Below are 23,331 nucleotides of genomic sequence, written 5' to 3'. Positions count from 1 at the left end.
GAGAATAAATACTTGGTTACACAAGATCTGTCATACTAAGTAGTTCACAGTCTGTTAAAATACAGTAAGAGGATTAGATGGACTACAAGGAAAAACTGATGTAATATAGAAAAAAAATTGTTACTGCTTGGTAAAATGGATCATCCTAGCTCATTAAAAAAAAATCAGATTTATTTCAATACTCATTTCTGACAGTATTTCCTTTGTGTAGAAGCTGTTACTGCTGTGATGATTCTCACAAATCAGAACTTAAGTGTTATAATTTCATACTGCTGTGTTGGACAAATCCGGCTGAAAAGTTAAAATCCAAAACATGACAACACTTAAAATTCTGACCAATTTTATTAGACAACTAACACTGATAGGTAAAAAAATCAGTATGAAATATTACCACTAGCATTGCTAGTAAATTAAAAAATCTACTTAATAATTTTTTTACAAAATATAAACAATTACTCCTGCAGTTAATATTCATTAGTATTGCCTTATGCATCTGCATCTTTTCTACCTTTCTAACCATATCTTCCAAGCCACTTGGCAAATTGGGTGTTAAGTGTTAAAACTTTAGCACGAAACAGACAAAATGCTGAATCAAGGCAACTTCAACATCAACTGCTGTGGAACAATCACATTTTGTTTACACCTAACATACTGATTGTATTTACATTTTAACTGAGCAGTGATTCAATTAACAAACATGGTGATTATCCAAAATATACATATTATATAGATCCCCAGGAACTCAAGAAAAGGCCATCCAGACAGGCTCAGAAAAGCAGGAAGCTGGAAAGAGTCTTAGGAAGATGCTCTCTTCTGTTCAGAAAATGGAGACTCATAGGCTTCCATTGGTGGGCAGGTACAAACCAGATGCTGATCTCCATATATGTCATCAATGCGAGCAATTGTGGGCCAAAACTTGCTTTCAGGCTTCACAAATGGCTAAGACAGATAAAAAACCCAACATCTTAATTTTTCTACCAAGCAAATCTAGAAGATTATAATACACATTAGAAAATTTACATAAATTAAAAAAGCTGGAAAAGTGGATTTTTTTTTTTAAGTGAAGCTATCCTTCAAACCTGCTTGCAGTCCCTGGAAGTTAACAAGCATGTATAATAGAGGTGGCAGTCAAAAGAATGTTTAGATTTTTTAGAAAAGTGTAACTGTGTCCTGTAACAAGGTGGCGAACTTCACAGGTGCAGTTGAATTCTTACTCTTTGCAACAGTATATAGAACAAAATATTGCAATTCCCTTTCAGAGGAGAAAGGCTAGGGTTAGGTAAGCTAAATGCATACATACATTTATGCTATTATGACTGTGAGTCTGATGAGTCCAGCTCCAATCTGACCTTTACTTGTAGCAGGCCCACACTGCTGTGGCTTGCTCCATGCTGACCATGGGGCATCTTGTCACACCCTTAAGTTCTTTGGAGATTTGCATGTCAGTATGTTGGGCTCTATTTTGGGAGCCCCTGGTGTAGCATGTTAGAACTGAACAGGCTCTTTCCAATAGGAATGAATACTGAATGCGGAAGTGCTGAGATTTAGAAATTCAAGTTTGCACTTGATGTGTAGAAACTTTTTTTTTTTTAAGATCTTCTTTCCTTGTCTTCAAAAGCAAAACTAATGGAAGTGTGCTAGAGCTCACACACATAAAAATTGAGCAACAGTAAAAATGGCTCTAAGGCTCTTATTCTTACCAGATTACTTCATCTCCAACTGGCAATAAAACTACGGAGCAGAAAGCATATTTATGTATTACCACACCACTAGGTGCCCATTATTTACTCACCAGTGGGAATGCTGCCACTTCTCTGGAATAGGGACGATCCCACTTGGAAGAAGTGACACAGTTCAGAGTATGTGGTGACATCTACAAGGAAAAAGACATGTTTAGGACATGAAATTACTGACTTCAGTTGAACATAGCAGTGTGACCCCTCCTTCAGCTTCACATTAGTACATATAATAATTACTGTCTGGTGAGTCTCTTGAGAATACTGTTTATCGGGGGGGAAAAAAAGGAGATTTAAACCAGGAGGCAAGTTAGTATTTGGATTTTGTTCAGTTTGCCTGCAGATACAACCCAAGGCTTGAATATGCTTCCAGCTTTTCACTAAATCCCCCCAGTATTTAAAAGTCAATACAGAGTTGAACAGAACTTGAGCCTGTAGCAGTTCTGTGCTGCCAGTGCTAAAATAATTAACTCAGTCTTTATGTTAAGGCCATTCTAGGTCCCTTCTTAAACCAGCTAAACAAGGAGCTCTCCTTCACTACTTTGAGATGACCCTGAAATATAGATTATGTGCTTGTGTAAACAACTTTCTCTGCTCTGTCAGAAAAGGCCAGACCTATGACTTAAAATAGTCAAAATTCAAATTTTGAAAAAGCTGAAGGTTTCTAAAAAAGTCAAATTTCAAGTTCTTGTGCTCACTGTTGCACACAGTTAATTCTCAAGAGTACTGAAAGGCCAAGAAATGAGTTTATACAACCTCAGGTCTCAAGGGTTAAGCTGATGCTGGTAACTTGGTTTTACCTTTAGTGGGTTAATTTGGGGGTCCATCCTGCCCTCCTCTATTTCAGCAATTTCCTGCCGAATGCTGATCATTGCATCACAAAATCTGTCCAGCTCTCCCTTGTCTTCAGACTCTGTTGGTTCAATCATAAGTGTCCCTGCCACTGGCCAGGACATGGTTGGAGCATGAAAACCTGACAACAATGGAAGAAATCAATCACTGACAATAGGCTATGAGATACTGTATGCATTAGCTAGCAACTGATTCACAAATTCACCCTTCCTATACAATAATCTTTTCAGGACTGACCCCATTGGTAGTGTTGGCAGCGTGCTGTAGAGGCAAGACAGACTTTTCAAGTATCTGAGTTTTTAACACTGATGCGTAACACCCCTGTATTATTTACAATAGAGTTACACATTGATTTAATGAAACTTATAAGACCTGCTCTTTTTGATTTGTCACTTTTCAGCCCAAAGTATATTGCTTCTTTCTCGGGTTACTGCTGTTACTGCTACTCACATCTATAGAAGTGTTCTGGCACTGTACTTCCTTAGGCTGAATGGCAACATCAGACAGGTATAGATTTCTCCCCTGGTAAACCTGGTTTACCTCAAGGTCTCAGGATTCCCTTCCTGCACACTACTACTAATTTCAGTCTTGTGACACTTTTGGCTGCAGAGAATGGAACTTTACTAAACTTACCCATGTAACTCACCTCTGTGCCTGCTGAAAAGTCTACCCACAGTCATGCATGCTATTTAAATCCTGCTTACAAAGAGCAGAAGGGTGGGTTTTTCAGTATCACAGCTGGACTTTGGACTATACCAGAGGTGTTACTGGTTAGGGTTTTAACAGCTTGCATGAATATTTATTAGAAGCACAGTTCCACCACATCAAGCAGTTCAATGGGTCCTCTTGTCTGGCAGCCAAAGAGCAGCCACAATCAGATTCTTCAGAGCATGTGTACAAAACTGCATCAACTACATCAGGATGGAAGTGTTTAAATCCCATTATCCTAATTCAACAGTATTTCTTTTCCTTTTTACTTCATATTTTGTTTTTGTTTAGTGGAATCTTATTAAGCTCTTGGCTCCAACCCACTCACTTCCAATGGTTCAGAGTCATGTAATCAATAATTTGAAGGGGCAGTTTACAAAACTGTGAGGTAGCTGCAGAGTCCTAAGTAGCTCCTACAACTCAATTGATGGAAACATCTCTCCAAGCTCTTAAAGAACGTAAGGACACCTGAAATGACTGTGACAGATTCACCATCCATAAGCACAGGACTGAAATGTTTCTGCATCTCTTTCGAAGAGATTTAGGAAATTCTCACGCTGCTATTTCAAAAAATAGACACTTGACTTACCATAATCCTGAAGCCTCTTAGCAAGATCTACAGCTTCAATGTTTGCTGTTTTTTTGAAAGGTCTCGTATCCAAAATGAACTCATGGGCTACATAACCTGTAAATGAGGATGTGTACACTATGTTTACTTACTAGGAGAGCAATGCAATCTACCAAACAGTCTATTGTCACTGGTTTTCTGGTGCACATGGCAAAAAGCCAAAATCAAAAATATACGTTTGGGCAAGAACTGAACCTGATAAATTATCAGGTAAGAGATACACAATTCAGTATTTGAACACTGGCCCTTTGTGTCCCATGTCACATTAAGAAGAGGTCTCAGAACTAGGAATGAGTAGTCAAAGTAGCTCCTAAAATTTAAAAGTACTCTGAAAAATAACTGGATTTGTCAATGGCCCAACACCATTCGTGTTTTAAGCTATCCTGAATTAATCAAGATAACCAGTTTTATCTTATGCCAGAACAAAGCTTCTCCTTTTTCTACTCTTCATTAATCTGCTGTTAGACTTCAGGGAGAGCAATCTGATGCCAATCTTATGTCATCATTTCATCTAATTACAAACGGGCAGTTTTTTCTGCTAGGTATTTAATTTTCATTGCAACAGTTCCACAGAAGCAGTGAGGCATGTTATTTCTCTCCTTATGAACAACATTAAGAGAAGTTTAAGATGCATCTGTCACGTAGCATTAGAAAAGAACCATGTTGCAAGCCAACTTCTACATGAGAAAGAGTCAAGAAAAAACGTTGTCTAATACTTGCCTTTTGCTCCTCTGAAAAGGATTTTGTAGTGCTTCTCTAGCCTCTTTGCCATGTAGTTTGCATTTAGTATAGCAATCTCAGAGGCATGTTTCAGGCCCTTTGCTCCCATTGTCTGAAAGACAGGAAGAAACAGATCTAAAACCACTCCCAAGCAAAGTCTGCTCTTGTACTGGCAAGCATCATAGACAATAGCACCTTGATGCATCTGGCTAGTTTTAAGGCTGCCACTCTGCTATTACACCTTTCCACACAGCACAACACCCATAAAAAAGCACTGGGTATTAACTGACAGCACCTTTGGTATACATCGATTATGAGAATGTTCACTGTATAAGAGGTTTAGCTTGAAGACCACAAGTGCATGAGCCAACCTTTCCTCAAACTGAGAGGCTTTGAAGTGAACAGAAAAAAGTGAGAACTCAAGAATGTTGTAAAGCACAGGCTGCCTGCCACCATACCAGGGAAACAGTGTCCAGAGAGGTGTCCAAAATGCTGTGTGTGCTGTCTGTACAGATTATCCCAGCAACTCAAACTGCTTGCTGGTGGTGAGTCACAGACGATACTGTACATTAACAAAGACCAGAGCCAAATGAACACAAATGCACTTACTCCTCTGTTAAATCACTGCAAAAGGACAATGCTGGAAATAAGATGTGGTTGAATTTCTTAACATTGCACTAAGAAGTTAAGCTGGCAAAGGAGAAAGCCAAAATAACCTTCAAGGTAGCCTCTTCAGGTGGGACAGAGTAAACAGATGGCATTTTTGCATTGTGAAGAAACAGCTTCCCTTAAAAATTCACTAGAGTTTAAATAACTCTGTAATGGGAACCATCTTATAGTCATAAGTAATTTTTACCCACAGCTGAAATGCCATCACTGAAGTTGCACCAGCTCATATTTGCTCATTTTGAATTCCACAAGAGCTGGTTTCCCCTGAAGCAGAAGTTTCCGTGGTTTGAGTATCAAAATGGCAACAGAGCACTCTGAATGACACTGCCCTTGTGTTCACTATTCCCCATCTCTTCTTGTCACTGAAAGCTTTAAATGTTGCTCAGAGTCCCAACACACCCTCTTCTCAAACAGAATTTGAATCTACACTCATCTCTGTTGGCTGAACACTTCCATATATGTATATTCAAAAAAATAGGTTCAGTTTTCAAATTCAGTAAACTCTCCTGGAATTCAGGATATTGGAAAGCTAAGTGTTACATACAATTCAAGTGTAACAATACTGCAGCATATAACTAAAAATATTCTTAGAAGAGCAGTAATTAGTAAGCAGCATTAAAACATGAAAACTTCAGTATCAGAGACTACACAGGGACAAGCCTGATTGCCGTTTTCTGCTTGGTGTCCATTTGTCTCAAGAATTATTACAGACAAGAGGGAAAAGACTTAAGCAGGCTGCACAGAGATAGCCGTTGTCCTGACATCCTTTCCCATGGCAACAGATGGCAATAGGCAGTTCCATTGTCCTGCTAGAAAACAAGGAGGTTAAATGGATGTAAATAACCCATGAATGTGCCACAGTCACTTGCATTTCAGTCTGTGCAAACATCTTATGATGAGCTGCTCTTAGACCTGTTCATGTGCTCCCAGTGGTCATTGGACTTGAAACAGAACCAGAACCCCAGCTGGTACTCCTTACAAAAGTCTACACACCTTGATATATACCCAGGAAATCGGCAATATAGCACTGGAACCCCAAGGTGCAGCACTGACAGTACCCAAAGGACACGCATCCTTATCCGGCTGTATTTTGATGACAGGGTGGGTAGGCAAGTAGGGAGCCAAATGTTTCTTCCTAAAACAGAAACATGGATTTTAGAACTTAAATCTGTGTTCCTGTGTTACCAGATACAGACAGTTTCAGCAGTGGTTTCTCTTCATCTTGTTTCCGAATACAGTCCTTCAGGAAGTCTGGCCTATGCCTTTTTCAGAAGAAAGTTTATTGATGTTAACTGGTGCAAATGGAGCATGGCACTCAATTGTCAGCCTATATCACAAGATATTCATGGAGCTACTCAAATATTACTTTCTTTAAACAAGATTATTTGCTTTTAAGAAAATGTGAATACTCTACAGGATAGATTCACATAGCTCATGTAACTACTTCTGTGTATCAGTCCTCAAAGTCCACAGATCATCTCTGCATTTACTCAGGAAATGGACTGCTGAGTGAGGACTACCATGGACACTAAAAGGCCAACATGGCATTCAGCGTTTAGGAATACAGGTGAACATCACCATTTATGAGATCAGCACAGGACTATGCTGGAGAATGACAAAAGTTTACAAACAACAGTACACCTCTCCCATTCACAGCTCTGTACTGAAGTGAACTTCCAACCAAGATTTGCTAAGGGTTGTATATTTATTTCTTCAAGGAAAGGCTAATAAAGAGATACGCACACTCCAATTGGTCCCATTCCAGGTCCTCCTCCTCCATGGGGAATGCAAAAGGTTTTGTGAAGATTCAAGTGAGAGACATCAGAACCATAATCTCCAGGACGACACAGACCCACCTGTGAAGGGAATACTCTGTTTCAAAGCATTCTTCACATGCCATTTTAAGACCTGTTACTTCATTCCAGAAAAACAGGTTGAAAGAGACTGTATATCTTTTATGCTTTTCTTATTATGATGCATCATAAACAAGAACTGATGCAAACAATTTTTTGCTTTAGGAATTCTTAATTATTTCTGTAGAGAATGTCTTTGATAAAGACTGGACAGACTGAGCCAATATAGGTGAACAACTCATACATTTTACAACATATTTTAACACAAAATGAAATAAAAGAGAATTACTTTCACTATCTAATTTTTACTACTGTTCTTGGAAGCCTCACCTCCTCCCCCAAACACTGCTGTGTTATGGTCTGAACTGAGTACTCCTGTGCTATTTTTATTCCAAGGATTCCCAGCAGTAATAAATCTGCCTAAGAGATTTTGTACCTGAGCATTCATATTTGCTCCATCTAAGTAAACTTGGCCTCCATGTTTGTGAATGAGGTCACACACATCTCCGATCTCCTCTTCAAACACACCGTTGGTGGAAGGGTATGTAATCATGATGGCTGCCAAGTTCTCTTTGTGCTTGTCCACCTGGTGGCAGGGAAAGGGAGCGAAAAAAGGTCGTTGTGGCTCCTAAAGCTTCTCAAAACTTTTACCACAAAATTGTAACTAAAGTCATCGAATGTTTTACAGGAGGAGAACAAGTCTATCAGCAAATAGTCAAAGTAATTTGTAGTCAGCAACGGACACTGCGCTCGTTCCTTCAGCAATGCTTGTGGAAAAAAAGAGTGTTTTCTCAATAAATCAGAATTTTAAATTAGGTAAGAAGGTATGGTATTAAAAGGTACATATATATAATAGTCACTTCTGGGACCTTCAGACAAGCCAAGTGAAACATCTGGACTTCAAGGCAATGTGATATACTCCCACTTTCAGCAACGCAACAACCATCAAAGTCTGCTCAAATATAGAAATGTGTCCTGCTAATCCCTTGCATCCCAAGATTCACCTGCAGCCAATCTACTCAAAAAAGGAGAAAAAAAGTTGCTTAGCAACACCTTCCCCAGCAGAGGTGTACTTGAACTTTGCTAAGAGAAGGCTGAAGTGCGGTTTCAAATGCTTCACATTCATGAACATGGTTCATTCATTTCAAATACTAGATGTGGACCAAAAGGGTCTGCTATAAAAGAGCCTACTGTGTAGAAAGACTCTTTGAGCCACTCCTGCACCAAAGATCCTCAAATTCAAAGAAATCTCACAAGTGTCACATGGTTAGTGTCGGAGTCCTTTCCAAGCATGTATTCACTATTATTGACCTATTTTCTCTCAAAGAAAAATCTGCTTCAGCTGCCAACACTATTACCTTCAGAGAAGAAGGAGTGTTCCTGCCTTGAAAATTAAAGATAATTAAATACTCACCATTGCTTTTAAATGTGGGATATCAATGCTCCCATTTTTATCCACTTCAATTGGCTGAATCTTCATCCCTGCCATTTGTGCACTTGCTGGATTTGTACCATGAGCAGACTTAGGAATAAGGCAAACCTTAGAAGGAAAAAAAAAGGCAGGGACTGAAGTTTAACTAGTTAAAAACATATGAAAACATTATTGTCTATGCTCAGCTACAACTCATTATCAAAGTTTCCAAAAGAGATCCTGAGGGTATGTTTACTGGCAAATTGCCTCCTGTACTGAAAGATGCAGCTCAATTTTTCTGAAGAAAACCCATTCAGGTATCAGTGTCTAAATACCTATTAGCAAAGTAAAGTTTCATTTGCTGCATGATCATACTTAGGGCTGCAGTTCCAGAATATTATCTCAGATACTCACATTTAAAATCCTTTCCTGCCACTCTGCCTTTTTCCTTACAGTAATCAGTCTCCATATGTACAATGACTTGATAAGAAAATCTCTAATTCCAAGTTTCCAATAAAACTTCAGCTGACATACAAAGCATTTTCTTCTGTATTCCACGCAAAACAAAAAACTTAGACTGAAATATTTTGGCTATAGACAAACAGTTTCAGAGAGCTACTTACTATGCTCTATACAGTGATTTGAAAAGGAAAAAAAGAGAAGTACTTTTACTGAAATAAATGTAGGCTCTCCTTAGTGACAGGAAAATGGAGGCCAGGATATTTCCAGACATTTGCTAGGAATTCCACCCCTTCTAAAGAAAATAAATATGTCTTCTCTAAAAAAGAAACAAAAAAATCCTTTTTTTCTGTTTAATGAGGATATTGAAACATTTGTCTATTATGACTCGCTTGAAAAATTTTAACTAAGTTTATTAAGTTTTCCAAACTTAGCTTTGTTAAATAAATATAGAGCACTTTGTTTTCATGAGAAACTGCATGACGGTTCCTGGAACTCACGTTCCACAGAGATGCTGAGACCAATGTTAATTGCTTCAAAACACAGGAACATCCCAAAACACAAACATCCCAGCCTCAATGCTGCCACATCCGTAGTCATTTTAGCTGCATCACAGAAATGTAAAGGGAGTGTAGGTGGCCACTCCGTCTCACTGGGTACACACGTTCTTCATCAGACAACAAAGCCGAGTGATGTGAGCTGTCAATTCATGCCCATACTCTTTTTTTCCCATGGGAGGGCACCAAAATCCAAACGAGGCCAACTGCAGGAAGCTTCAACTGCTGGTTTAATAACTTTCTCCAGTCAGGATAAAAGGTCATTTCAGTGTAAAGGTCAACATTTTGTGGCCTTTTTCTTTTTTCTTTTCTTTTCTTTTCTTTTCTTTTCTTTTCTTTTCTTTTCTTTTCTTTTCTTTTCTTTTCTTTTCTTTTCTTTTCTTTTCTTTTCTTTTCTTTTCTTTTCTTTTCTTTTCTTTTCTTTTCTTTTCTTTTCTTTTCTTTTCTTTTCTTTTCTTTTCTTTTCTTTTCTTTTCTTTTCTTTTCTTTTCTTTTCTTTTCTTTTCTTTTCTTTTCTTTTCTTTTCTCTTTTCTTTTTTCTTTTTTTTTCTTTTTCTTTTTCTTTTTTCTTTTCTTTGCTCTTCTTTTTTTCCCAAGAGTATTTTGATTTTACTGTAACATCTGAAATTTGTAAAGTGTGAGCAACCACAAGCAGTCCCCAGGCTCAATCTCTCTCCTGTAGACTTAACCTCTGGGTATTTTGAAGTACAGAATGATTACAGACACTCACATACCCAAAGATCTAGCACAGAATAAGTGAAAGAGCAAAGCATACATGGATAATCAGAAGGCAACAGTTCAAAGAATAAAATTTCAACCTAATGTCACTTCCCACTGAGTAAAAATCGTGGCATGCTGTTTGGCTGCCTTTGACTCCCAGTTATACTGGAGTTTTAGTTTGTCCCACATGGCAGCACACAATGGTGTCATCACTTCCTTCAGTCCATGATAGTCCACTGTTAACGTCCACATGCAGTCATACTTTTTGCATTGGCCTTACAGGGCTATTTAAGGGTTATGAAGTCTTGCTTATCACTCCTTGGCTCTCCAGTAGATGAATCAACTTATGGATGGTAACCATGGAGTCATGGTTGGTGCCAATACTGCCACTGGTGCAACATCATGGTAGCAACCAGCACCTGTTCTTCATTCATCCATTTCTTTCCATGGGTGGCCATATGTCCAGTACATGTAATGGTTGCTTGGGAATTAAACTGCCATAATTATGTCCTTTCCTGATTTGTCCTCCTTTCCCTGAGCTTTTATTGATGAGCAATAAAACATAAAATAACCCTTTGGTAAGCTGAGGTCAGCTGTCCTGGCTGTGTCTTTCCCAGCCTCTTCCCCACACTCAGCCTTCTTGCTGGGGAAAGAGCAGGGGCAGGGCAGGGCAGAGTGGGATAGAGAGAAAGCCTGGACACTGTGAAAGTGCTGTTCACCAAGAGCCAAAACATCTCTGTGTTATTAACACTGCTTTAGCCACAAAGCACAGCACCACATGGTCCATCCATATGTTTTGTAAGCCCATCCCAGTGAGATACAGTACAATCACCCTTTGGAGATTCCCCTTTCTTATTCTCACGGTCTGTGAAGACTTTAAAGATGGTGCCCAGGATCCATGAGGGAAGTAGGGAATACTGAAAGCTTGTCACAGGTGAATATACACAACCTAGTTTCTCTTCATGTGGGTCCCAGCTGCTGAATCAACTCTCCTTTCTCCACTCCCCACCCTAAGCTCTTCTCCATGCGAGTGCTGACACTTACGGTCCTATGACGTTCTCCTTTGGCATTTAAATAAGCTTTGATTGCAGCTAAGCCTGCATACTCTCCTTGGGCTCCACTGCAAGAGAAACACAAACACTGTTACACAGCATGCAAACCAGAAAGTACCAGCTCTCTGCCAAAGTTTCAAAACTGTCCATCCCTAATCGTTATCAATGGCTTTAGGCAAGAGTCAGCAAATTAAAAGAATCACATCCCATGCATTAAGCTACAAATGGATGTGCATTAACAGCTGGATGTAGATGAAAACAGTAGATGGCAAAAGTTATGCCATTTTATGTGCTTTCACTACAGTGTTAAATCCTTTCAGTTACTCAGTTGATCCATGTTTCAGCACCTAGCAGGGGACTATGTGCTTGATTACAGAGAGGCAAACTAATACTGAAGTGCATAGCATAGTGTACACAATGGAACACAACAAGTCTTTCAGTGACATCCTAAGTGTCAAGTAAGTTCTTGCTGCTCCTTTTATAACAAAACTGTCGATGGACTTAAACAGGCTGCAGCAGTACTCATCCAATGCTGCTTTATTTATTTCAGTGAACACGAAGATCCTAGGCATTCTTCAGCCAAACCTAGTGCACCAATTACCAGTATCAACATTTATACATTTGTCAGCTCATACATCTTATTCCAATTTCGAATCTTTATTTTTGGCTCATAGGAGGATACCAATACCAATACCACCACCATTTTAAGCAAGCAATGGTGCAGAAACCTTCAGAGAGGGGAAAACATTGAAGTTTTAGAACAGATGACACAAAATAAGGTGCCGCAGTTTTTAAAAAAACAAACCACTTGCTTTCATATTCTTGTATTCAACACAAATTTAATTTTAGAAACTTCTTCCATTTTTGGCTTGCACATTTTCTTTAGACACAAGTTTTTGGAATCATATTAAGGCGCAAATGTTTAGAAAACAAATTTCCTACCTATTTGGTTGAAAGGAGATTTTGTCATAACCTGTAATCTCACATAGGTCCTTCTCTAAATCCTTGAAAAGCTGCTGATACCCTTGAGCTTGATCCAGGGGCACAAAAGGGTGGATATTGGCAAATTCTCTCCACGTAATAGGCTATTAAAAACAAAACCAAAAATGCTGTAACAAAATATTCTGCAGAAAACTGTTCTGTTGTTAAACTCTACGAAGAAAGGAAGTTCTGGGTGAGAGCATTGATCTGCTGGAGGGTAGGAAGGTTCTACAGAGCAATCTGGACAGGCTGGGTGGGCCAAGGCCAATGGTATGATGTTCAACATGGTCTAATGGTAATCTGATTACATATTAAGATCCAGGGTGTTATAAAAAGATTACCCCCAAAAATTAGACATAGCTTATAGAATGCATTTGTCCCTTTCTGTCTCTCTCCCTCTCTTTCTCTCCTTTTCCCTTCTCAGTGGACCAAGTCCATACTGATGTTAGAGCCACAGGGTGGTGCAGAAGGCCAGAAGGTAAGGGGGCCAAGTGTGTGACTCAAACACTGATAGCAGGATAGCTGTGGAGCCAATCAAGGACTGCTGGTAAGAGCACACTGTGTAAACACAAGAAAGAACAGGATGTGGCTGGAGAAGGGTCCATGAAGAGTTATGACATGGACCATTTTCTGGGACAAATGTCCTTGTTCAGGCTTCTGAGGATTAGCACAACATAATAAAGTACAAGTGCAGGATGAGGCCAAGAAGTGGGCAGGAGAGGGCTCAAGACCCCCAAAGATCCCCAAAAGCCCTCTGACCCATTTCCAGAAAGGTCAGGAAGAACGGACTGCACACGGTAACAAATTTGCACAGAAAGCTAGAAACTTATCTCCAGGGGGGGAAAACTTACTGATAAAAATCTGTGGAATAGTACACAACATTTCGTTGCTATCTATTTTAATTAGAAGAGATTTACAAGACAGAAAACAGTGAAGGGAGGAGACATACAGAAGGCAGTGAGAGAAAGGGAACAAAGGAAATCTAGTGAAAATCAAAGCGAGAACACAACGACAAGACAGCAAAGGAAGCTCATTTAGAACCAAAAACTCATTTGGTACACAAACAGCCTGGCTAGAGCTCTGCTTCAGTTGCTATCAGCTAGAAAAATGAAAATATGTGGGAACTCTTCACCTGGGGAAAGGGAAGCTATCCTAAGAAATACCAGACTGGCAAAGAAGCATGAATTGCTAGCCCCACCTGACTCTTTATTTCTGAGGATTTGACTGCAAGATTTGTAACACAGACAGAATTTAGGTTCTGTAACACTGCATGAGGGAACAGGACTGTGATATCCAATTTCAAAAATTGTTTTCATTATTTTTTTTCAAAATGGCATCTTCAAATCCACCAGTCTCCTACTGTTGTTGCACTACTACTTGTGCTTTTCAGAACTTTCTTCCTAGTGGAAAAGGGAGAGGATGACTTTAGCTACTCCTGAAACTGCCTCTTCAGCTGCAGTACTAGGTCAAGAGTAGCCTTTAGTTCTCTACATTGACTCTGGCTAGGTAGTTTACTCATGTGGGTCTCAAGTGGGACAGTATTATTGCTACTTACTGCAAGCTCAGCTGAACTATTGAGCTTCATTGTGCAGGACCCCTAAAAATACAAACACATATATCAGTATTTATTGAAATACATAAACACAAATGTAAGTACCTACTTTTTTCTCTTTTTCGTAAATACGTACCAAAGGAATCATGCTGTGAACAAGGGAAATATCTTTGTTTTCTAATCTTTTCATGTACCGCACGATAGCTGTCTCCGAATGATAGCTGAAGAACAAAAAATGCAGTGTTAAGGTAAGCAGATTAGCTACACCAGATACTAACATAAAAATTTTTAAAAAAGAATTAAGACCCAGGATAGTTTTTAATATATACAAGGTAGTTCGTTTCAAATGGGTACTTGAAGCTTCCTAATAACAATTTGGATTAAAAATGCCTATTATCATCTTGAAAATGCTATCAGTAAATATGGAATATAAGGGCTGTAGTATGTAGTAGTAAGTAGTTACTATCCATGTAGTAAGTCTGCTGAAACTATCCTCAAATAATACCTTGTACAATGCAGCAGATTGTGATCATGAGTGTTGCTCTGCACATTTAAAAAGAGAAAGAATCTGAAAATGCTACTAAATAGATTATTTCAGAGTAACGAGTGACTGTACGAATCCAGGTACAAAACAGTCCTCAACTGACTCCATTACTACTGTTGAAAGGAGATATTTCCAGATTCCATAGAAATACCAAATATACAGCAGTTTCACAAACCTGTTGAAAACCTGGTGTGTCAAGAATTTGGAAGTTCTCTTAAATGGGGTGCTAAGGATGCCTTTGGTTTCCTCGCCCATACCCTCAGCAATGAGTTCCTTAGACACAAAAAAAGAGGAAGTCAAATACTTTCAAGGAAATTTCTTTTTTCATAGTCAGTTTCCATCAGAACTAGCTTATACTACCAGTTTACCTCAAGATTTAGTCATCTTTTAAGGTAAAAAACCCCAACATTATTAGCACACATACCTGTATATATCTAGCATGACAACAGCATGTTATTAAAACTGGGTACAGAAGTCTCAGTAGTTCTCATCTTAGAAATGTTGCTGCTGTTTACTAATGACACCCAACAAAAATCCCAGTGGGAAAGAAATAATTGACCACCATGTCCTAACCCTTACTAAAGAAGTAATAGAGTAAATGCAAGGTGTCCAAGCTGACTGACAGAACTATGTGTCACAATCAGAAAATGACACTACATTAATCATTATTGTCTAATACTGTCCCTCTCTTTAAGAGAGGATCTGAAATTCTCAGTATTTAACAAATGGTCAGCATATAGACACTCACTGTCTCAAGAGCAGCTTTGCTTTTCACTAAACTGAAGCATTCAGATAATTTAAACCATATCATCTATCATGTACTTACAGAAGAAGACTCGCAACCAAAAATCCATAATATGTCATCTAGATCTTTTTCATTGACAGTTTCATCAAGTGATACTCCAAGCTATGGATAAAAGCAACAGTAATTACAGAAAGCTGTTAATTCTAGAGGCATAGTACATTTGTTCTGGTCAAGAAAAATATGCCAGAAATACAGGAGGAAAAAAAGGGGGGAAAAATCAATCTGTCCAACAATATGCAAATGTCACTTCATTTTACTTAATAGATACATAAATTTATTTTAGTCACATAAAATTTTCTAGTTCCTTCCTTTACCCTGCTAAACCATCCAAACCAGATGGCTCACAAGCTTTGAGACTTGTGACCTCTATTCCAGTGTGTCTGTTTTCCACTTAATGGGAAACTTGCCCATTTTGCTATGAAACCCCCTCCTCCCATCCCAATTTACATAACATACCACACTTCACCAAGAGTCCTTAGTGCCTACCAGAATGTCTAAATTCCCATGTGTCTTTAGGCACTGCCACAGGACCTGAATTCTGGATGTCATGTTGTATTTTATCACTAAGTTTTAGAGTCTCCCCACTCTAACCCCTGGTGGCGTATTTAACACGAAACAATTAGACAATCTTTTTCAACAGACATAAAATGAAAATACAATTATTATTTCTGGAAGTTCAGTGTATTGCTTAACAATTTCATTCTTTATACTATCTTTATAATTGACTGATATATCTGAGCAAATTACGTGCTAAATAATTTTGTTGTTTAGCACATGTAATGATTAGAAACTTTATGAAGAAAAAGTCATACTACAAAATTTCTTAATTTATCAGAAGTCTAGAAAGTTGCTTACTCTGCCATCATAAATTTATCTTTCTAAGAGCTGCCCTGTCCAAAACCTCCTTGACTGGGCATCCACACGTGATCGTCAAGGTATCAAAGAACAGATCATGATGTAGTTTATGACCAGCTCTCCTGAGACCTACAAAAAAACAATAATTATATTATATTATTATTATATGCATACTGTATTGTTTGCGCAGGCAGTAGCTGCATAACAAAAAGCAACAGGAAATAAGTAAGCAATAGGCTGCCCACAGAGGTGGTGGAGTCACCATCCCTGTAAGTGTTTAAGAGGCATCTGGATCTGGTGCCGGAAGATACGGTTTAGTGTTTAGGGGCTACAGTGGACTGCCACGTTAACTGCTGGATTTGATGATCTTAAAAGGTCTCTTCTAACCATGACAATTCTAACAACACCATCTGTCCCACAAGTAAATACTTGTACATAATAAAGCAAAATATTCCCCTTGTGCAAAGAGCAGCAAACCTCCAGCTTTGTAGTGAAATGTCACTGTGCATGAAATGCAACAAAGTCAGATTCAGACCTAATTAATAATGCAGATTGACTCCAAGGAAGATCCTTCTGATACAACAAATGAAATATATACAGCGGCAGAGCTAGTATATAAATGCAATAAGGACAAAATCATAAGACTACAAAGAAACATTATATGAATGGATATTAACTGTTACAGAGCTTGCCATAACAGAGTTTAGAGCCTAGTGCTTTTCACAATAGCAGAAGTTCTTCCAGGTAAACTGGCAAATAAAGCATGGATAGTTGTGGCAATAATCCCTTTTCTCCAAACACTCTAGTTTTGCATAGCTCCTTCTGACGATAGTCAGTACCAGTGAAAAAAAAACCTACCAGACCACATAGTTCAGATTCAGTTGCTGTTTTCTGCTATAGATTATGTGCTTTTGGTTAGCTATGAAGCTTTGGGATTTCATGTTCACAGCAGATACAATACTCCACCCAATTTAACTGAAATGTTCCTATTTCTTTAATCTCATTACCTTCTTTTCCTATACTATTAATACTCTGTGCAGATTTCTCTGTGTAAACTAGGATCGTTCAGTAACTGAGGCAGCAGCTGGCAAACAGCATTTCAATAGAATCATCTAGAAATTCACTCTGTATACTTTTGTTAGTTTCCCAAGGAAACAGAAACAATGTCTGTAAATTCCTATCACATATATATATAATGCTTGGATGTCATTATCAGAAAGCACAGACACATCAGCTCTGAATTTTGTATTAAAATGGTCTCTCTAGAGCTGAGAGAACACACATTAGTCAACAACCCCCCTTTACCTGCACCCTGATAGTTTATTTAGGAAGATGTATTATTTAAGAAGGGGCAAGGATTTAAGAACAATTTCTGTAGACATTAAATACTCACCTTCAGCCAAGATCAGAGCAGCATTGTGTACCCGTCTTGCAATATGCCTTAACCCATCAGACCCATGGTATACACCAAACATGGCTGACATGTTAGCCAGAAGAGCCTAGGATACAAATATAGTTTAAGACACTGCTATTGTTAGCAAACATTTCTTCATGTTAGAGTAATGGAATGTTTCTTTAGCACCCTGAAACAACTAGGTATCCTCAGCTGATGTTATAGTTGATCACATTTGGCCTACAAAATAAAACGAGGAGAAGGCAAAATGCTTTTATGAAACTGTAAGCACTGACTATGAATTCAACACCCTTTGAAAGGTAACTGTGTTAGCATTTAACACCTACTTAAATTCAACTACTGCAACAAAGACATTTGAAGAGTTTCAAGTAAAGCTAGTCTCACAGGAACTCATTGTTTAGGACTGGTACAAAAGATGTATTGAGTATCTCATGAATACTAAGTAATTAAGCCTGATTTAGTATTAATAATCCCTCCTCAAAATCTGGCACAACATTAAGAGCATGAGCAAAACAATGATAGGAGCAAAAAATGTTATGACCTTGTCTGGCTGAAGTTTTGTGCAGACATGTTGAAGATAACTATATTGGATAATTACTTAATTATGGTATTTTCCCATAAAGATACTTCTGTGATGATGTGGTATTTTCACATCAAATCACAGACAAAAATATTATCACAATTGGTTTTAGAATTTTAAAATTTATTTATTTTGCCTTGAGTGGGAAATTTCAGGTCATTGGAATTCCCTTCTGTTTCATTAAGAAATCTCTCTTGTTTATAACAAACATAGCACTACTCAGTGATGTTCATGCTACAAGACAGACATATTCATGACAATGCAAGAATTCAGGACTACAGTCTCTATTAAAGGAAAGAGATATTAGTACTCTTCTTTCAAGCATATACATTTTTCAAAAGACTCAAAAGAAATGCACAAAAACCAGAACATTTCAATGTCCTTCAGTTTTCTGGTTAAAAACTCTCAAAAGTAAAACTAACTCGAATTGTTCAACTTGTTCCTTTCTAGCACTGAAAATAAAGCATGAAAAGTTACCTGTGCTGTGCAGATGTTGCTGGTAGCTTTATCCCTCCTGATATGCTGCTCTCGTGTTTGCAAAGCAAGTCGGTACACTTCCTTTCCACTTGCATCTCTAAGTCACAAGTGAAAATGTTGTTTCTGTTACTTTAAAATTGATGTAAATCATGACACTGGCCTTTATGCATGCTGACCTAAAACTACTTTTCTATCCTCAGAGACAGAAAGGTGCTGGAGAGAATAAAGCATAAGTCAGGACAGCTAAGATACCAGAGCAAGACTAAACTCTCTAGATTTCTATTTACATCATCACTGGTCAGGTAGAACATGAAGTGAAATTTCTAAGCATACTACAGCAGAACTTGGTATTTGCCTTAAACTGACACAGATTATTGCAACTATTTTAACTGACTAGAAATCCAGAACTTAATTTGAACAAACATTGAGAAGGAAACATCTTTTCTAATGATGTCAAGTGAGAGCATGTTGAGTTCATATATAAAAAAAACTCTGTCCAACAATGGTGTATGAAATAACTGAAGGATATAACTGAGATAACTCTGGCCAATCCATCCTTTAAGAGGACACTTTTTGGCATTTCTAACAATATGAAAAGTGGAGAGGTGAGAGCCAATCTACTACCCATTAAAACTATGAGAACTTTCAGACAAGCCACAAAAGGAAACGAATAAACTCTGTACACACACATATATATAAACATATATGTACATATGTGGGGATCTGAATAGCTAGACTGCTTGCCTCAAGTGTGTGCACACCAGTTTTATGATACTTAAGTCATTTTTACTCTGGCAGTTGTTTGGGGATTTTTACTATGCAGGGCAGTTCACCCTTAGTCCATCCAGAAGAACCTTAGTGGGGTGGAGAAGTGGGCTGACAGGAGCCTCATGAAGTTCAGTAAAGGAGGTGCACAGTCCTGCACCTAGCAAAGAGCCCCATGCACCAGTACATGCTGGGGCTACCCAGCTGGAAAGCAGCTTGGCAAAAGACCCTGGGAGTCCCAGAGGACACCAAATTGCACATGAGTGAGCAATCCGCCCATAGAGCAAAGGAAGCACATGGTAACCTGGACTGCATTAGGAGGAGTGTTGACAACAAGGGAGGTGATCCCTGCCCTCCCTTCAGCCATTCACATAGAATGATGTGTCCACTTCGGGCTCATCAGTGCAAGAGCGATACTGAGGTAATGGAGACATCCCAGTGCAGGACCACAGAGATGTCAAAGGAACAGGGCCACCTCTTCTATGAGGAAAGGCTGAGGGAAGAGAAGGCTCAGGAGGGACATCAGCAATAGGTAGGGTGAAAAGAGGATAGAACCAGGCTTTTATCAGCAGTGCCCAGGAACAGGATCAGAGGCAATGCACACAAACTGATACACAGGAGGTTCCCACTAAACAAAAGGAAATGCCTTTTCACTGTAAGGGTGACTAAGCACTGGCACAGGTTGGTCAGAGAAACTGTGAAGTCTCCTTACTTGAAGATCCTAAGGAGACACCTGGACAATGTCCTGGGCTACTGACTCTAGGTGACCCAGCTTGAGCAGTGAGGCTGGTCCAGATAGCCTCCAGAGATCCTGTCCAATTTCAATCATCCTGTGATCTCGTGATCAAAAACTTGCAAAAATTCATGGAAGAAAGATGCATTGAGGAAGTATCATAGCTTTTTCCATTGTAACTCTTTCTTTTCCAACATTCTTGAGATGCAGAAAGATGATGAAGAAATATTATATAAATTAAATATTTCTAAGCTTATTGATAACTGTGAATGTTATTACTTCTTTTGGTCACTTAAGTACTTCTGAATAGCTTCTGTGCTTATGATATGCAGTCTTCTCAGTGACAATTGCTTTGCATTTCAATTATTACTTACTAGACATCTTGTCAAAATTCAAAGTACATCACCAGTAACAAAAATTAGAGGCAAGATTTTACACACTATTTCTCTGTTTTGTTTAAGCTTGACTAAAATTTGAAATAGATTAAATTCCTTCTTGATTATTTGTGAGGTTTGCTGAATTTTCTACTTCTTTCCATATATGTTTTTTAAGACTGGATGTCAGACAAGAAATTATAACTGTACAGAATAAGCACAATAAGTTAGCTTGCAAAGCCTCATCCAATCATGATGATTCCACTCTGCTGTTTTGGTTATCTTTTTATCCCACATTGCCAAATGCACTACAGACAGTTCACAGCTTCGTTCCACACAAATGGAATTCTTGAAGTTTGTTTCCTCAAAACTGGAAGCAACTTATTTTCACAGTTTTGAAGAAAAAATGTTGGCACAACACCATCATCAACTGTTACTCACAAAGGCTGCACAAGATGGTCATAGTGTGGATTATTATGGTTTCCTATGCATTGTTAAAGTGTCTAAAGGCATACTATCACACTCTACAGCTCCCTGAAAGGAGATTGTAGTGAGGTGGGCTTTGGTCTCTTCTTCCAGGTAACAAGTGCCAGGATGAAATAAAATGGCCTCAAGTTCTGCCAAGGTAGTTTAGAATGGATATTAGGAAAAAAAAATTTCACAGAAAGGGTTGTAAAGCATCAGGCTGCCTCATCAACTGTTACTCACAAAGGCTGCACAAGATGGTCATAGTGTGGATTATTATGGTTTCCTATGCATTGTTAAAGTGTCTAAAGGCATACTATCACACTCTACAGCTCCCTGAAAGGAGATTGTAGTGAGGTGGGCTTTGGTCTCTTCTTCCAGGTAACAAGTGCCAGGATGAAATAAAATGGCCTCAAGTTCTGCCAAGGTAGTTTAGAATGGATATTAGGAAAAAAAAATTTCACAGAAAGGGTTGTAAAGCATTGGAACAGGCTGCCTAGGGAACTGGTGGTGTCACCATTCCTGGAAGTATTAAAAAACATGTGGATATGGCACCAGAAGACATAGTTTAGTGGTGAACATGGTGGAAGTGGGTTGACAGTTGGACTTGATGACCTTGGAGGTCTTTTCCAACCTTAAGGACTATCATGCTATGATTCCAGCTTTTGCTGAAGACACTTAACGGTGAAGCGAGCCCTTACCTTGTAACACCCACCATTCTGCCCGGCATCATTCTCACTAGATTTTCCTTGACAGCAAAGAATGCCGCGTGGGGTCCCCCATAGCATAGCGGCACGCCAAACCTCTGGGAGTTACCCAGGACAACATCTACCCCGAACTCTCCAGGTGGCTTCAGGATACAGAGAGCCAGAAGATCAGTAGCACAGCAGGCGAGAGTCTGAGAACAAAAGTGCACAGAGTAGTCAGCCTATTTTCTGAAGCAACAGTGTTTGCACAAGAGCTAAGTTTTTAAACATAGCTTCGAATCATTCCATATCACTTGCACAGAGATGAGCTGCAATGGTTGTAACGGTTATTGACAGCATGGAGCTTAGACAGTATCTCATGTAACAGTTTCTACAAACTTGGCTGTCGATGCATGAGACTGGTATCTGTGAGACCAATAAAATTTACTTTACCCCATTCTGATGAGCTTTTTCAACAAGTTCAGAGAAGTCTTCGATCTTCCCTTCAGTGTCTGGATACTGAAATAACACTCCACTGACATCCTTTCCATTGAAATTCATCTCATGGGGTAATTTGAGCTCAGTAATAACACCTGTATAACTGTAAAAAAACCATACAGAAGGAAACATATTCAAGCCACTTCCTACACTGGAGTGATACTTAATGACATATTTCCGTGGACTCATATATGACATTTTTCTTTAACATTCAGAGCATTAATGATATCTTGCAACATTAAACATTGAAAAAGTTTCATGTCATGGTATACAGAATTTAAGAATAATTTAATTTGATATTATCTTCAGAAATATGGAGCAAAGCCAAGCAGAGGATGCATAAGATATGTCCTATTAACATTTGGTTCTTTAGGATGTTTAAATTTGAGAAATAAGTCATGTTTCTAGAAGACGATTACTTCAAACAGTAAACTATAAATGGATTTAGCTTCCACTGAAAGAGAAGACTTGCTACATAGGGTAATTAATTTCCTAGAAAAAAAAAAATTACCAGACTGAATTCAGCAATCAAATGTATATATTTTGCAACACCTTACAGAGAAAATATTTTCTTTTTATCATATGTTTAGTCTCTTTTTAAACAGTTTTAATTTCTTTGCAGTTGTAGTTGAATGGAAAAGTAGAAGCAATGCCAAATGATAACAGATGCCTGCTTCAAGTTTGCAAAGAAAGCATAATCCTATATTCCAAAAATGTTAGGTATATGGTTAAGAGGCACAGATGAAAAATGAAAGTGAAAATATATGGTGGAAAACAGAGAAAAATATTACTTTGCTCTAGTTTGGACCACTGCTATAGTTTGAGGGTGGCATCGAGCATCTACATAGAACTTTCTTCTTTTGTTGTGTCTGTTAAAAAAAAAAAGAAAAAAGAAGATTTACTTATCAAGAATATATTGTTTTCCATGGAAATGAAATAATTTTGAATCAAGAAGTGAGTTTTCCTAAATTAAAAGGCGGTTTTGAATATTGGCTATTATAACCAGATTAAGTGTAGGATTGAATGTTCTGGTGCACTTAGAATAAGAAAGTTCATTTCAGGCACTCAAATGAGACTCATACGTGAAAAAAATTAAAACAGACTATGAAACAGAACAAAGAGCCTATTTCAGAAGCTGTGGGAATGACTCCACACACATACTCTTTCAAAGGAATACAACTATGGTCTTTACTACAGATTTTCAGTGCTGCCCTGGATAAATAAACATGAGCCATCA

At 38.4% G+C, this 23,331-nt stretch overlaps 1 protein-coding gene across 1 annotated transcript in view; it reads right to left on the bottom strand.

Annotated features, from left to right (window-relative positions):
- Nucleotides 1-319: 319 nt before the first annotated feature.
- Nucleotides 320-23,331, bottom strand: part of GLDC (glycine dehydrogenase (decarboxylating)) — a 25,371-nt gene continuing 2,359 nt past the window's right edge. The window contains 22 exon segments of the mRNA XM_009079213.1: nt 320-939; nt 1,793-1,873; nt 2,537-2,709; nt 3,886-3,981; nt 4,645-4,756; nt 6,307-6,448; nt 7,057-7,169; nt 7,603-7,752; nt 8,581-8,706; nt 11,352-11,433; nt 12,308-12,450; nt 13,902-13,943; nt 14,035-14,119; nt 14,618-14,715; nt 15,269-15,349; nt 16,103-16,112; nt 16,114-16,231; nt 17,496-17,601; nt 18,574-18,670; nt 21,612-21,808; nt 22,050-22,197; nt 22,886-22,963. Of these exon segments, the coding sequence (XP_009077461.1) occupies nt 796-939; nt 1,793-1,873; nt 2,537-2,709; nt 3,886-3,981; nt 4,645-4,756; nt 6,307-6,448; nt 7,057-7,169; nt 7,603-7,752; nt 8,581-8,706; nt 11,352-11,433; nt 12,308-12,450; nt 13,902-13,943; nt 14,035-14,119; nt 14,618-14,715; nt 15,269-15,349; nt 16,103-16,112; nt 16,114-16,231; nt 17,496-17,601; nt 18,574-18,670; nt 21,612-21,808; nt 22,050-22,197; nt 22,886-22,963 (2,422 nt within the window). The 3' untranslated portion in view covers nt 320-795.

This window comes from Acanthisitta chloris, unplaced genomic scaffold (assembly GCF_000695815.1).
Source record: "Acanthisitta chloris isolate BGI_N310 unplaced genomic scaffold, ASM69581v1 scaffold2047, whole genome shotgun sequence".
Lineage (NCBI taxonomy): Eukaryota > Metazoa > Chordata > Aves > Passeriformes > Acanthisittidae > Acanthisitta > Acanthisitta chloris.
Note: the sequence above shows the minus strand (reverse complement) of the source record. Positions and strands in the feature narration are given on the sequence as shown.